Source organism: Rhamphochromis sp. 'chilingali' (assembly GCF_963969265.1).
Source record: "Rhamphochromis sp. 'chilingali' genome assembly, chromosome: 19".
In the NCBI taxonomy this organism is placed as follows: domain Eukaryota; kingdom Metazoa; phylum Chordata; class Actinopteri; order Cichliformes; family Cichlidae; genus Rhamphochromis; species Rhamphochromis sp. 'chilingali'.
The window spans coordinates 20,425,642-20,441,629 of NC_137946.1; the positions used below are offsets into that span (position 1 = coordinate 20,425,642).

The 15,988-nt window shown below is 40.0% G+C and overlaps 1 protein-coding gene across 1 annotated transcript; it reads right to left on the reverse strand.

The window, feature by feature from the left end:
* Positions 1-291: 291 nt before the first annotated feature.
* On the reverse strand, positions 292-15,821 carry LOC308387456 (RING finger protein 145-like). The gene is made up of 12 exons (XM_080867512.1): positions 15,657-15,821; positions 10,163-10,414; positions 8,828-8,936; positions 8,564-8,655; positions 6,225-6,460; positions 5,927-6,102; positions 5,288-5,428; positions 4,777-4,959; positions 4,287-4,434; positions 4,014-4,136; positions 3,657-3,890; positions 292-3,560 (listed from the first exon to the last, which is right to left on the reverse strand). The coding sequence occupies exons 2-12, from the start codon at positions 10,344-10,346 to the stop codon at positions 2,847-2,849; spliced, it is 2,340 nt and encodes a 779-aa protein (XP_080723638.1). The 5' UTR covers positions 10,347-10,414; positions 15,657-15,821; the 3' UTR covers positions 292-2,846.
* Positions 15,822-15,988: the final 167 nt, after the last annotated feature.

Consider the following 15,988-nt stretch of genomic DNA (forward strand, 5'->3'; position numbering starts at 1 on the left):
TCAATTCAGAAAAAAAATGTAGAAAGAAAAACACAAATCACAGGATGCAAATAATGCATTAAAGATTGCATTTTTTTTAAAGCTTCACTGTCTGCATATACTTTATATTAATCAGATGAATATTGAGCACAATTATTAGCTTATTATGTGCTAATAATTTGATGTCAAACTGTCCCAGACAGTATGAAAAAATGAAGCCACAGTTCGTAGCCTGAAGAGAGAAACTGCAACTTCTCCAACGTGGTGTAATAACCGAGCAAATACTTGAGGAATCAACAGCTGACAAGCATCTCGTATTCATTATTTAATACTGAAATGCAAAATTCACATACAGCTGCCACTGACTGTTATCGCCCTCGTGGGGCGTCACGTCACATTTCATCTTACAGGTGATCTCAATGCAGGACGCAGTGGAAATGCGTCATGGCGAAAACCAAGTGTGTTTTAAACAGCTCAATTCATTATAACCGTTTCAAGTGCTGTATTTAAGTAAAAAAAAAAAAATCAACGTTGAAGGAATGGTGTTGGTAATAAAATAAGTTGTGTACAGAAAAGTCCTTAGGTTCACCTTTCAGAAGAACATGTGCAAAATACATCAAACTCTACATTTCATCTCTTTAAAAAAATAAACACAAAAAGTCAAAACAGCGTTGGTCAGGTTTGATCCTACACTGATCGTGTATTCATTCTCAACCCTGCAGCCCACGCTTCCTAATGTCAAGAATATGGTCATTCATACTAATAAGACCTTTAATAATAGTGCTAGTAAGTAATACTGCTGAGCGCTAATTAATGCGTCTCCTGTCCGTCTGCACCATGCTGATCCCACTCCTAACAGTAGAGGGCACCAGAGTGATCACACCAGCTTAAAAGATGCATCATATAGACTGGAGAAGCAGCAACACTGGCTGGTCTCAAAGATCAGAGGGCTTGATTTCCCAGCAGCTTCTTATCCAAAAAATTCTCTTTGCTCTCAGGCACGTGAAGAAACAAAGAAAGGAAACTTTGGAGAAACCAAGCCCTCGTCTTACATATATATATATATACACACGTATATATATATATTTATCTATCAACACTCCTCTGGTTTAATATAGATTCCGTACAGAGCAACATTTATGTACATTACACACAAACAGATTGGGCCGTTTCCTCATACACAGACATCAGAGGGTATTTGGTTGCCGACATCCACAGAACAGCTTTGGAGCATTGCTAGTAAAAAATGACATTAGTGCAAATATAACCCCAAAAGAAAAAAAAAGGTAGAAAAAAAACAAAAAACATTGGTAGCAAGGTTATAGCACATTGGGGACGAACAAATTCTGTGGTCAGAGCGGCAGCAAGGTCTACATATAAGCGTGCATCAGGACTTGCCATCCTCAAGTTTTCAGTCTTTCACACTCATTTCAAAGCATATTTCTTCCTCGCCATGCTTCATCTGCTAAATGCAGTAGCCAAAAGAAAGTGTGTTTTTGTGAAAAAGAAAAAAAAAAAAAGAAGAAGCTATGGCTCAATTTGCTGGTATCAACAATTTATGGAGTAAACTGACTGACGAGCAGGAAAACCCTAATGTCTTGGAAAATACAGGGTCTCTAATGTAACTGGATGAAAGGAGCTGATTGGCTCCTGCCATCAGCGATCAACAATGTGAATGATTGGTTGATCTGTTAGTGAGCTAAGCTTGCAACGGTAAGCGCGAGTGAGAACCATAAAATAGAGCTAATGAGGGCAAAATCCGAGCTCCTTATCAACTCTGTGGACTAATTTATACCTCGTCTCTCCATCTTCCCCTTAGTCCATTTGCAGCGTGTGGTATCCAATAAAGCAGTAATGTAAAAATGACCTTAAAAATAAAGTTGCTTTAACAGTAATACAAAAGTTTGGCGATGAGGAATAGAACTGTTTTTTTGCTGGGACCAGCCAAACAAGTCTGAATCAGATATTGAAGTAGTATAAAAGCAAAAGCTTGACACATGTAAGTTATTCAATGTGAACCAAAAGTTCACACTGCACCCCTCAGCTAGACCATACCATGTGTCCTCTGCTTAGCACCAGGCTTTAGGTCATGCGGCGACCTCAATAAACAACATTCAGTCTGCTAACGCTCAGTATTCACTAAATCACAACACTACTGACACCCAGCAGTGAAAAACAAAAAATGTGGAGAATTTCTAGACGTTATGAAATGTTAAGACTTTGTCACGGTATAAAATGCAACCATCAGTAATCGATAGTCTGATCAATTGTTCGATAAATCGTGGCACCCAAACACTATGAAATGTACAGCAGTGAAAGTTCAAGCTGTACAAACAAAGGCAGGAGCAACCATTGCCCTAAATGTCGGGCATCAAAAGGTAAGGGGTAAAAGCATGATTGTAGGGGGGGGGGGGGGGGAAGAAAAAGGCCGGGATGGAAATCTGATTTTCACATTTTCTGGACATGGTGTAAAACTCCCAATTCATTCTGTGATGAGATTACTGCATCCTGTTTTTTGTATTAAATTTGAATCCCTGTGAAAGAACATGTGGAAAACAACTGCACCTGTGATGAAATCACTGCTGGCATGGGTTATACCTATCATGGGAAACCTTTCATTGCTCCAAGTACTAACATTTTATAAAGCTGCAATCATTGTCTTCTCTTTTTTTTTTTTAAATACCGAGTGATGAATTTCTGTTTAGAGATTGTTTAAGATCTTTTGAAACATAATATGGATATGAAGGAGTTGGACATGATGGGAGAGCCAACAGCAAACAGTTGGACAAGTACAATAGGGGATTATTTAGATTGTGTGATTATATATGCATGCATGCATGTATGTTGTGTGTGTGTTAAAATGGAGCTCAGGGGTTGAATGGAGGAGGGGGTGGAGGACGAGGAGGAGGTTCCACTGAATGGGGAGTTGGTGGGTTAGATTGTGATGATGGACCAGTAGAGTTTTCCTTGCTGTCCACAAGGGAGACTGATTTTAGCTGAGGGAGGGATTCGGGTTCAGCAGGGTTCGCCTCTGCTTGGGTCAGTACCTGTGACGTTGGTTGGTGAAAGGTGGAGACAGAATGGCAGTGAGATGCAGGAGCGTCAGGTGTGTCTGATGTGCAAGAGGTAGAGAAAGAAGATGCAGAAGGGTGATCTGCAGGGGACTGGTGCGGCACAGAATCAGTTGCAAGAGGAGAAGAAGAACAAGAGGAAGATGATAATGGAGGGTTGACGATGTGCAGGGGAGCAGACTGCATGCCAGTGGGGGAGGTGGAAGAGGAGGCTTCCCCAGCTGATGTGGTAGTTTCATTATCTCCCTCCTGCTCTACTGACGCTTCCTCTTTCCTATCCTCCGGTAGAGTGCTGTGGTCCTCCTCCTGCTTGTTGCCTGGGGCTTCTTCCTGTCCTGCAGGGTTCTGATTGGCTGCAGGTGTCTCTTGGGTAGCTCCGCCATTAGTTGGTGATTGGCTCTTGAGTTGTGAATGACAGAGAGGGCACGTTTCCTGGACATACAGCCATTTCTTCAGACAGCCAGCGTGGAAGAAATGACTGCACGGAGTGATCACAGCACTGGTCATGTCCTGGAACAAATCAAATTTCACATTAGCCTACCTTTTAAAGCCCCAGATTAACTCTCTCATGCATCCTCTTTAGATAAACATAAAAACAGTTCATACCTGGAAGCAGATAGCACAGATGTCGTTATACTGCTGCAGCTGTGTATTGCTAGCTGTGGGGAGGCTTTTTATCTTGTTTACAGCATCTCTCCTGAGCAGGAAGCTCTGCCAGCCCAGCTGGGCTCTGAGCCAGACGTTATAGTACGAGTGGACCAAGATGATGGTGCTTCCCATCACACTCCACTCGCCAAATACAGTCTCTGATACACCATAGCACACCACGCACACCGCAACCTGGCGAGGGAACAAATCACTGACAGTGAGGCAGAGACCGTGCTGATGCATTAGATGACAGTGTCTGTTTACAGTCAGAAGGCAGAACTTAGCAAAGAGTTGGTGTATGTGTGTGTGACATACCAGAAACTCCAGCAATCTGTAGGTCCCATTTACACAATATATGACTTCATCCATGTTCTCCACTGGAGCTTTACGAAACTCCTCCACCATGAAGAGAACATAGATCAAAAGAGTGCCAAGGACCTGGTGGTACAGTGTTTCAGAGTTATTATGGAATTAAACAAACAAGCAAATATAAATGTTTAATTAGTATTAGGCTCAACTGTTTGGGTAGAGCAAGTTTAAACTATTTGATTTAATGTTTTTGCACACTGCGATGCAGTTGTGTGTTACCTGGAGAGAGGTGAGGATTGAGGAGGAGATGATGATGAGAAGCCAGAAGTCCATGTGGAAGAACTGGCAGATCATATAAGCCATGTACGCTGGAAAGATCAGCAGGAAGAGACAGAGAGAAACTGCACGGAAGTGCTTCCACAAACTCCTACGGGACAGGCAGCAAAACAAGCATATGAGAAAGCAGCCAGGTTGATAGCAGGCTTTGTATACACACATTGAGTCAGATTACATTTATTGATGTCAAAAAGACTAACTGCCTGTTTAGGTAGGAATGAAGAAAGAAGGACTGTACACTGTAGTGTTACTTAATTTATGATGTTAGCATGAGTTGTACTGATGACCATAGATAATGAATACTGTGCTAATTAACTAACTGCCCATAGTTATTAATAGTTGTTTATGATCAGTACAAAATAAAACAAACAGTGGGACACAGAGTTTTCTTAAAAATAAACACATAAAAAAAGTCTTTGGTATATTCTCTTACTTGTCTCTAGATGCTCCCAGGGCTAGGACTATAGGATCTGCTATCTCCAGCATGGACTGCAGGATGGAAGCAACAACAATAAAGAGGATGATAGAGAGGAGGAAGGCTCTGTGGATGACCTGCAGCTCAATGAGGCCAGTTTGGACCGCAAGGATTAGCAAGGTGATACCTTCAGTCATCCCCCTGCACAGAGAGGAAACAAATTAGAGTTAACACACCACACAATTATATGCCTTGGCTTTGCACTCAAGTTGGAGATCATATACACGTTTATCCAGACTTGACTTTTGGGTATACAATGTCAATTATTTTATCCTATTAGACAGTTGTGTGAAATGCAGACATCCTTAAAGAATAGTTCCAGATATATGTGTTTCCACACGAATGGGATAAACAGTCAGAAAACATATTGCCTTCAGTCATGATGGTTACTGGGACAGAGGCTAAAACAGACTAAACTAATTAAAAGAAACATACCAGAAGACATCAAGAAAATAAAAACCTTGCTGACCTGTGCATGGTGTTGTCATTCATAAAGGCTCTGTAGCCCTGCAGGTAGAACTTGCACAGTGTGAGAACGCCCAGCGCAATGAAAGAAACTGTGAAAACCAGACCCAGCAGAGAGTACGGTGTACTACAGCATTCTGCGATACTGGAGAAAGGAGGAGCAAATTACTTAAAGAACATGACAAAAAAACAACAACTTTCTAAACAATTTTAAATATTTAGATCGCGTCCTTAAAGTTCTGATGAGTATCTCAGTCGTCTGCTTTAACTTAATTCTGTCCACCAGTGCAAAACATGGGTTATTTAGCACTGTGACAAATGGATCCAACACATCTTTTAGAATTTCCTCTTGACACATTTCTGCAAAATTATCTCAAAATCTAAAAACTTGCTTTACTCAAACTCTGCAGACTGACTTGCTTTGCAATCTAATGTCTCTGTAATTTATATGATGCTATATAATTTATATACTTTTATATAATTAGATTTTCTAAATAAATTCCAGTACATCAAAACTAGATTTATGTTTTGTACACACTACCTGCCCCTTCAACGATACAAGGCAATAAATAGATAAACACACCTTCTAAAGGGTCAGTGACGTAAAATGTAAAGTGTCTTGCAGCCTGATTTATAGTCTTACCTTGTAAGAAAAAGGAAAAGCAGCCTCTCTCTGGAAGTAGGCTGGTCTCTTGTGCTGAAGTAGGAGTATATCTGCAGAGCAAACAGCACGAGCCAAAAACACATGAAGAGAACTGGAAGGACCAGCTGGTTCCACAGTGACATTCCCAAAGCAAGAAGCCCGTACACTTCTACCACCTGCAGGACAGAAAAAGACCGAAATAAAGAATACCTTTGATACCATCTACAGAAAAATATCTCAGAACTGAAATCCTGTCACAGAAACTGAAAAGCTTGCAACATCAGCCCACAATAAATACCTGAGCCAGCTCTCTGTAGGCAGTCTTGGCCAGGTTATATGGTACCAGCAAGTTAGACGCCAGGAAGTAAATGACCTCCAGGCCCGTGAAGATCATTGAGAACTTATTGATGAAGACGATGGTCTCGAGTGGGACCAGACACAGTCTAGCCACTAGAGGGAGGAGGTGAGCAGAGAACAGCCAAATCCTCTTGGTTTGCATCACACAGGAACAAAGTGTACAAACCACCAGCTGACCTGAAAGAAGACACACATACACACATATATAAAACAAAGAGTTGAATAAATGACTAAAGACACTATTATCACTCTGATTTTAAAATGTTTTTTGTGATGTGGTATTTATCATTTTCGTGTAACTGACAATTAAAAGAAAATTTATCAGAATATTTATAGCTCTCCTAGAGTGGTGAAAATGTGTCAAACACCAAAAAGGAACAAACATTTAAAAGAGAAGAGAAGCAGCTTTAATCTCACATTGCTCCTTACAGTAGCATATTTTTGTCACTGTACTCATCTTATTTTCGCTTTCTCAGGCTTTCACTACGCAGTAAAAGCAGCACTCTGCGGTCTATTTATAGCACAGGAGACTCCATCTATACTCTCTAGTAAGTTTAAACTAGGTCCTAAAAACACAGACTCTACAGCATTTTCTATTTAGAAAATGATACATTTTTACATAATTAAGCATAGCAGCAACAGACATAATGAAAAATTACAGGAGGTTCTTTTTGCTTTCCCACCCAGAGGAAGACTGAAGCACATACGTATGTGAGCACTTCTTAATTCTGGAATTGGTACAAATTAGGTTCCTTCATAATCCCATTAATGTGGATGCTGTAGCATTGGGTATTTATATAATTAATGAAAGTGCTCACATGGACATGAGAGCAATGCTAAATATGTACATATGTGCAGCCAAGTATTCTATTTCCACTTTTTTTGTTAAAAAGACAAAAACAAGGTGTGCTTATTCCTGTTACACAAACATTTCTTAAGGAAAAGACTCAAGTGTCTGCTTTTCTTTTGCCAGTACCTGTATGCATCTTCTTAGCAACTTTGCACAGTCTACTATAGTCCATGAATGTTTACTGACCCAGGTTACACAAATTCAATGAATAATCTCAACTTACTGCCCCATGCAGGGTCCAAAAACACAATCCCAAAATGAAGACTGTTTTCTTTTGGATGAAATTCACACAGACCCATGGCAAAAGATGCATCCTACTCATCATATGCTCTGAATACTATGCCCATTCAGTTTAGCCATTTGGTTAGAGCATATGAATTCTGAGCTTTAGTCCTACTGGTTGTACTGCAGTGCTACGAGGTGCCAATTTATAAAATTAATGTTCCTATACTTTGTACAGCAGTATGTGCAGCCATTAAAAAGAAGGAAACAGTTCAAATTTAAATAAATAAATAAATAAATATCTTTCTGCTGCCCAAGTGGGTCTACGGGTCTGTATCTACTAGTGGTGCAACGGATCGCGGTTGATCCGTAATCCGAACTGATCCCACTCCACGGTTTGGCACGCACGTGATCCGAAGATTCGAAAAAGAAGAAAGAAAAAGTATGTGTATGGTGCGCGTGGTGGGTCTGTCAAGCGATAGTTATGGCCAGCGCTAGCGGTCCAAGTGGAGGAGCAGAGGAGTTTGCTGCCCAGTCCGACCGGGCTAAAGCTATTACAAAAGCTATTGGGGTGTTTAGCTGCAGACGGGAGGCCGTATTCCGTTGTGCAAAACAAGGGGTTTAAACTATGATGAACGTGCTTGAGCCACGCTATGATATCCTGTTCGCGTCCACTTAAGTGGCAAGATCATTCCAAGCATGTATGAGCAGGAAAAGATTTAAGTTATGGCTGAACTGTCCCAGGCATCTTCTGTTGCCCTAACTACTACAAATGGGTGGACCTCCAGGGCAACGGAAAGCTACGTGACCATAACAGCTCATTATATCACAGCAGAGTGCGATATAATGAGCGATATGTATTATTGTAGGGTCTACCTTACAATATAAAGCGCCTTGAGACGACTGTTGTTGTGATTTGGCTCTTTATAAATAAAATTGAATTGAATTGAGTGGTAGATACAAAGACTGTACTGCCCTGGAATGAGTCTTGAGTTGAATATTTTCAACAGGCAAAAAAATACTTCAATAAGTAAATGTTACATTTTTGTCTTTTTTGCTGATCTGAAAATTGCTCTGATCCATGACTTAAAACCGCGAGATTTTTGATCCGTTGCACCACTAGTATCTATGTGCAATACATTGGTACCTCATCATTCACATTCTTCAATAATATGAATGTTGAACAATTATACCTATGAGTATTATACCTATGAGTGCAGTGGTGAATCTGTTCATGGAGAGAGGTTCCAGGTAGACAGGGCCTTCATAACCCGAATCCAGTTCACTGCGAACATAATCCCTGACAGAGAAAAACGAAAACAATCAATACAGAGGAAATTCTCACAATGTCCAGTCCTTCACATGAATTAACAAGAGGAAAACTGTCATACATACACACATCAGTATTTAAAAGAGGAGTAGTGGCATCTTGTTAGCTATTCTGGTAGATTTAAGTTTCTGTGAATGTTTACCTTGACACTTGGTGACCAGCAAACAGCAGCAGGGCCGTAAGAACATACAGGTAAAGTTTAACCAGGTGCTGACGAGGCAGAGTCAGAAGCACCAAGCTCAAGATGTAACCTGTGAAGTAGCCATAAATATAAAAGAAATACAAGAAAGTCATGCATTCTGAAAGGCATCCGTCTTCCTGTTTGCAGACCAGAGTGCGTTTTAAAACACATAAATAAAGCGTATGACAGATGTTTATGACATAGTTTGGGGGGGGGGGGGGGGGGGGGGGGGGGGTATTTTTGACAAACTGCAGAAAGCCTTACCATACAATAGCCTACTACCTAAAACTGTGTCTAAAAGCACTTCAGTGCAAAGCCATATTTATTTTTACTGCCCTGTTCTCCCTTCTTTCTTTCCACCCACAGTGCTCATCAGCACATACCAAGCCTATTGGCTCATTAACCAACTGCAGCCAAGTTTGAGAGCTCACACAGCCAAAACACAAAGAAAACTCAACAATAGCTTTATTTCAGCTAGGTTAAATTACAAAAATAGAACGAGGCCTAGCTATTTCATTTATGTTACTTTCAGTGTTTCTGTGTTACTGTAAATGTATCTGGCTAACCACTTGTGCTGCAAAGACATTTTGTAATGCCTTCAAAACTGAATTCAGAACTTTGTGTTTGAGTACTGGTTTTCTGAGTTTCTAGTGTGTCTTAAAAGCAGATATGGTAAATGGCCTGTATTTGTATAGCGCTTTACTAGTCCCTAAGGACCCCAAAGCGCTTTACACATCCAGTCATCCACTCATTCACACACTGGTGATGGCAAGCTACATTGTAGCCACAGCCACCCTGGGGCGCACTGACAGAGGCGAGGCTGCCGGACACTGGCGCCACCGGGCCCTCTGACCACCACCAGCAGTCAACGGGTGAAGTGTCTTGCCCAAGGACACAACGACCGAGACTGTCCGAGCCGGGGCTCAAACTGGCAACCTTCCGATTACAAGGCAAACTGCCAACTCTTGAGCCACGATCGCCACACTGTCAAATAATCCCTCTCAATCACTACAGAGCTGAGCCTCGTGACTTACTGACTAATACCAAACGTGAGTCGACACTTCTGAATGGAAAAAGAAATCACGCACTTTCAACCAACAGAGGTAAAACAGTAATGCATGGCATATAATACTGTTTCAGTGCAGGTCATGGTAACCTGACTACAGGGAAGTACACATGATGTTTTCAAATGAGGAACTCTTTAATGTGGTACAGACATTGCAAAGCATTTAAACAAAGTGTCTCAGTTACACCAAACATTTTCTTAAGTTTTAATACAGGAAAGGTGGCACTGACCTACGTAGTGCAGGTAGAGGGCCAGATACTTGTACTGAAAAAGGGGGTTATTGGAAAGGCTGGAGCGCTGGATCTTCTGGAAGAAGGAGCTGACATCCCAGCGGTAGAGGACATCCAACAGCATGATGCTGGGAACACGCAGACCCACATTGAGCACAGCCTCTACGCGGTCCTTCACTGCCATGGTTTCAGTTTAAGCTCTGATCCGAAGGCAGAACTGACCACTAAGACGTGATGTTAATAGTGGGTGGTCTGTAGCAAAAGAGAGAAAATGCAAATAAAAAAAGGAAGATGGAGTCTTAATATGAAGCAGTTATAGGAGGTGAGAGTAGGAAAACAGAAAGAGAGATGAAAGCCAAAACAAAGGCAACAAAATATAAATTCAGTTATTATAAAGGTCAAAGGAAAAGCTGTGAGCTACAGAGGAAGAAAAGACAGAAGAAAAGACGAAAGACTTAAGAGGTCAATCACAAAACTGTCTCATTCATTTGTGGTCTAAACGTAAAGGTAAAACTCAACAATTGTTACATTATTACCACAAATTTTTATAATAAGTTAGTAACATGACCGTAAATCATTTTAAAGTCTCTAAAGGCTAGCATACTGACAGTGTTTTGTTTTTTTCCTGATGCAAACAGGACTTTCAATGAGACTATTGACTGAAGTACAATGGGTCCAGAGACAAAGAACTACTTAAAGGAAGTTTTTTGCTACTTTATAAACAAATACAACAGAAACTAGAAAGTCCATTTTGCTATCTTGGTATTTTGCTTTGGTAGAATCCCAAAACATCTTTGGTGGACATATTTTATTTTTTTCTAAATGAAGGAAACCCCTTTGCCACAACAGCATAACAGAATAACTAAGGTAACTAATTCACTAGTCAGAACAGAATATAAGAATTGGCACCATCCACAACACACAAACCTATGCCAAAAAGGGTTACCCACTACTTCCAGTAGTTATCACTTTACCCTGAAACCTACATATAGCCCCTCATTTTCTAAATCAAAGTACTGCAGAACCACACTGGTTAGTGTCATGTCTTACTTTTTACCTTGCTTGTTTACAACTTCCTGTCACAGAGATCAAGATGGTTGCTGCCATATGCCACATCTTTCGGTTAGTGGTTGTGGTGTCATAACAGCTCAGGAACAACAGTTAACTGTTGATTTATATCAATAAATTGCAGATTAGTTTAACCCACTACTTCTTTTGCCCATGCCTAAATATGTACTTATTTATTCAAGCACAGTACTAACATTAAGTGCCATACAGCTGGGAAACATTGACCATTTTTTTACCATCTTAACTAAAGCCAATCGAGTGATGCTGTGTACATAAGAACTCTTTTTTTTTTTTGTCACTGAATGATTGATTTATTTTGAACATGACTAAAATAACAACAAAATACACTTTAAACAATAATGAGACAAAGAAAGGGTTGGTACAAACAGACTTAAAGGTAAACTCATTTGATCCTACCTCAATATACAATATACATGTATAATTACATACAATTATAAGTCTACAAACAGATATCACGCATAAAAATCCTAATAATGATGAAGCTACCAGATAATTTTGACATGATTTTAAGAAGGCTGTTGCAATAATAACCAACAAGAAATTCTCAAAATGCTGCCAACAGTATTTTTATAGGTTCAGGCAGAAAGCACTACTGTCAGCCACAATTCACTTTGTTTACCGTCATCCACCCATACAGGAATGCCGGAAACTTGATCCTGGGAACAACAGCTAGTCTTGAATAGGTTATTATTACCAAGATTCCAAAGAAACATTGCACGCTTGACCCAGCTAAAAACAGCTTCACCCACAACTGTAATTTGCATAGTCAAATCTGTGGGTCAATAATCAACCTAGACATGTAAATTTGTCCAGTCCTTTCTATTTGCTACCACACAATCACCAACAGCACAGAATCCACCATGGGAAACTGAAAGTACAGCATGTGGTAACACATTCAGATGTTTTAATGCAGGTGCAACTCAAAGGGTCAAGTCTGACAAATGGCATAAGAGGCATACTTGCAAAATCTGCAGTTCACATTTAAAAAAAAGCCCACATACTGTTCTGTTGCGCTGACAGAATGGTTACACTTCTCTCTTTGCCAAAATAATTTCTTGGTTTACTTTAGAGCTGGGCGATATGAGATTTTTTCATATCACGATATGTTTTTTTCATTTCAGGCGATAACGATATCTATCACGATATAAGCCAAATAACTATATTTGTAAGATTTAAATGTGCCGTTGCTCACAAGTAAAATGTGAAATAATCAGCAGCTTGTTTTTATTTAAATATTTATTTCCCATAATAAGTTCAACAGGGTAGATGTACTTAAGGAACATGAGACTTTTTCAGATAAATAAAGGCAAATATTGCAAACTACACAAAAGGCAGCCGCTAAAGCGTTTAAGTTTCAAAATAGAACAAACGAAACAGACTAAATTGTCAATTCCACTTAGAAACAAAATATTAATTCTAAAAATAAATCTTAGTTTGTTTTACAGAAGAACAGACAAAACTGACTAACTTTTGTCAATATCAAATAAACTGAGAACTAAAAGGAAATTCTCAATCTCTCCTTGTTGTATAGCTTAGCTTTTCAAACAGTTTTAACAGTTACTTTAGTCTGACAAAAGCCGAATGACGAATTAGCGCTTCCAGTCAGAGACTGAGGCTACGTCCACACGTACACGGGTATTTTTGAAAACGGAGATTTTCCGTTTTCGTTTTAAAAAATAATCCTGTACACACATAAAGGCAGAAATGAAGGAAACCGCTGCTATGAACATGCCAAAGCAGCAGGTGGCGCTAGATTCCTAACCGTGCAGAAATGTTGGCCAATCAGAAGTCTAGAAGCCTCGGTGGGAAAAAGTAAACAAAGCTGGGGCATAGAAGCAGAACCGAGTCGTATGTGTGGAGGGACAGTAACTGTGTGTATATGTAAGCATTTAAACACTGCAGAGAGTAGAATTAACAGTATTGTAGAAATTCATTTCACCGAAACAATAAGTGGCGCACAGTGTGACGCATGCTCCAGTTTATTGTATTTCCAGACTTGCTTTCGGCACAATTTACAGTGCACGCTACTCTGTTTTTTGTCAGACTTGAAATAGCCGAAATACCTTCACACTACGGAACTTCTTTGGCTCTTCCGTTCGACAATCTCTCCGGCATTGGAACCATCATCTGTTTTCTCTTCGGTCACGCTCGGTTGATTTTTCTAGTCGGCACACTCATTTCCTCCATTACGCGCTGGCTCCATTACCCGCTGGCTGCTTCCCAAACAAACACACGTGCGGCTTGGCACTTGTGCTGTATGTAACAAGTCACGCGATGTGACGCTGCGGCTGTGATTGGTTCGGCTCTGCGCTACTTAATTTGGATTGGCTGACTTTTTTTTTTTTTTTTTTTAAAGAGGACAAGAGCGGCGAGGTCTATCGCGATAGCTTAATTTCTCTATCGAGTAAAAGTTATATCGCGATACATATCGTTATCATTCTATCGCCCAGCTCTAGTTTACTTACACCTTTATTAACACTATCTGGGGGTGAGCAATGCGGTGGCGGATATAAACACATACAAAATACAATTTCTACAAGTCAAAACAGTTTACAAAACATGAAATATAGAAAGAAAGAATATGTTGACTTATTATATCAACACAGATCCTGATGGAAAATCTAATGGATGGGATTAAAGAAAGAAAAAAAAAACATTTTAACTCGCATCTATGGTTCTATACATACACTAGCCAATATCAGTGTTATCCTGGCTTAAAATGGGCTTTTGGTGGACAACTAGTCATATAAGCATGATCAGTTAGCATACAGTCAGTTACCCTATCTCTGGATTTCCCTACTTATTTGATAAACAAAAATGTTTTATATGCTTGAGTAAATGGCACCTGCATTAACAGAACAGATTAAAATTAGTTTGACTACATTTTCTGATGATTTGGTGGGTGCTAAAGGTTGTTCAATGTAGGAAAATTCTTGAATATGTACAGGTTTTCAACCATTTCAACGACTGACCTCAAAGTTATGAAATGCTATTAAAAAATGGCATAAAACATCTCTTACACAAATGTTGAAGTTATTAAAACAAAAAGATTTGTTTAAAGATTGCATTTCAGTTTTGTTTCCTCCCACCTACTAAATCCCGTCACTGCCACTACTGCATGATGCAAAGCAAACACACCAAATGTAATCAATGCAACTCAATATATTATTTCTAACGTATTAACCTCAAAGTGATGAAACCTCTCACAGTGATCATGAATTACTCCAAGGCAATCTGAGCATGTTTGAAAAACTCGAGGCTCTCCAACAAATCAGCAATTGTTAACCAGGCTCTCACCCAAAAGCGCTGGAGCTTAAGGAAATTCAAAGCCTCACAAAAGTGAATTCCACAGAGCAACATGTTGCCCTCTTTTTTCCTGGCCTTTTCCAAACAACATATCTACTGCACTTGGAAAAAAAAAATTAGCTGCTTACAAACCCTTCGTTTAAGTGCCCTTTAATACCTGCGTGAAGTTTTAGAGGAACATTTCACTGTGAGTGCTAGTTTTTAAAAAAGAAACGTGACGAAGTTTCAATCCACTCCATTTAAACAAAGCTCTTACATTTCTTTTCCTTCTTGAGTTGCCAACAGCAGTGTTTCCATCTCTTATCCCAGCATCCCGTAGCAGGATCCCGTTAACTTACATAACTTTAAATTTACCACGACTATCACTGCCCAGACAGACATCACTTTGCAGAATCTGAACTTATATAACAAGGCCGTCTACCAATTAATTTTTATCCGTTGTAATCCTTTGACAGCTGTAGGGTATATTGTAGTATATTTGGTCTAATGGCTGCATACCATTTACTAGTTTAACTGAAGCACCGGCAATGAAAACGTTATGGATGAGTGAGTGCTGCAACGACTGTGCTACGCCATGAACTCTAGTAACCCCTCTGTCTCGACAGAAATAAATTCTCGCAATTACGCCGCAAATACGGCAATATTTTGCTTGCTATACTGGTCTGTATCGTCCATGAATACTTATAACAGACATGACAATGCATGCCTACGGTTTCCACGCAGTTTGGTGGATGTAAAAGTGATAGAAATAGCGAGCTATGACAGCGTACGTGCGCTATGTGATGAGCTGCATCAAGCTAACGCTTTCAGCTAGCATCACTGTCACCGAGCCGAGGAACTACTAACAACAACAACCTAGCTTATGTTTAACACAGCGGGAAATAAAACACTCCGAACGAATCAGCTTGCTTTTGACCTTACAAATTAAGGCGCCAGCCTTCGCACATGTTCACATAAAATGTTCTAGCTTATAACGCTTGAGGATTACCATAACCTGCTCCCCTAAGCAAGTAAGCCCAAATGTAGCAGACTGGGACACTCGGCTAGCAACCAGTTATGGCACGTAGACAAATTTCTCTTAAAAAAAATAAGAACTTACGTTTGAATGACGATGTTCGCACAATGTACAACTGTTTCTGGATGCCTTACGGGTCGGATATCGACCATTTTAACTCGCCACCGCCCGAGTTAACGGTCCTCCCGGAGTGAGCACTTCACGCTGAAACGACGCGGCCCATCCGCTCATCTTACCTAGCGGCCATTATCCAAGTTACCAAGCAAGATGTACCGAGCATGCGCAATGTTACTGTCCCGTACAGAAAGAACAGGTTATATTTTTTTTTAACCTGACAAAGCTTTTTATTCACAACATATTGTCAAAGACTGTTATAAAGTGGAATTAGGATGTGTGATTTTTTTGTCACTCAATTA

Bases quoted from the DNA above. Each gene is read 5' to 3' on its own strand.
- LOC308387456 (XM_080867512.1), bottom strand. From the start codon at position 10,346: ATGGCAGTGAAGGACCGCGTAGAGGCTGTGCTCAATGTGGGTCTGCGT. The intron at 8,937-10,162 runs GTCAGTGCCACC...GCTACTTCACAG, and splicing joins CCTCTACCTGCACTACGTAG to GTTACATCTTGAGCTTGGTG. The intron at 6,103-6,224 runs GTATTTATTGTG...TCTGTCCTGCAG, and splicing joins CCTACAGAGAGCTGGCTCAG to GTGGTAGAAGTGTACGGGCT.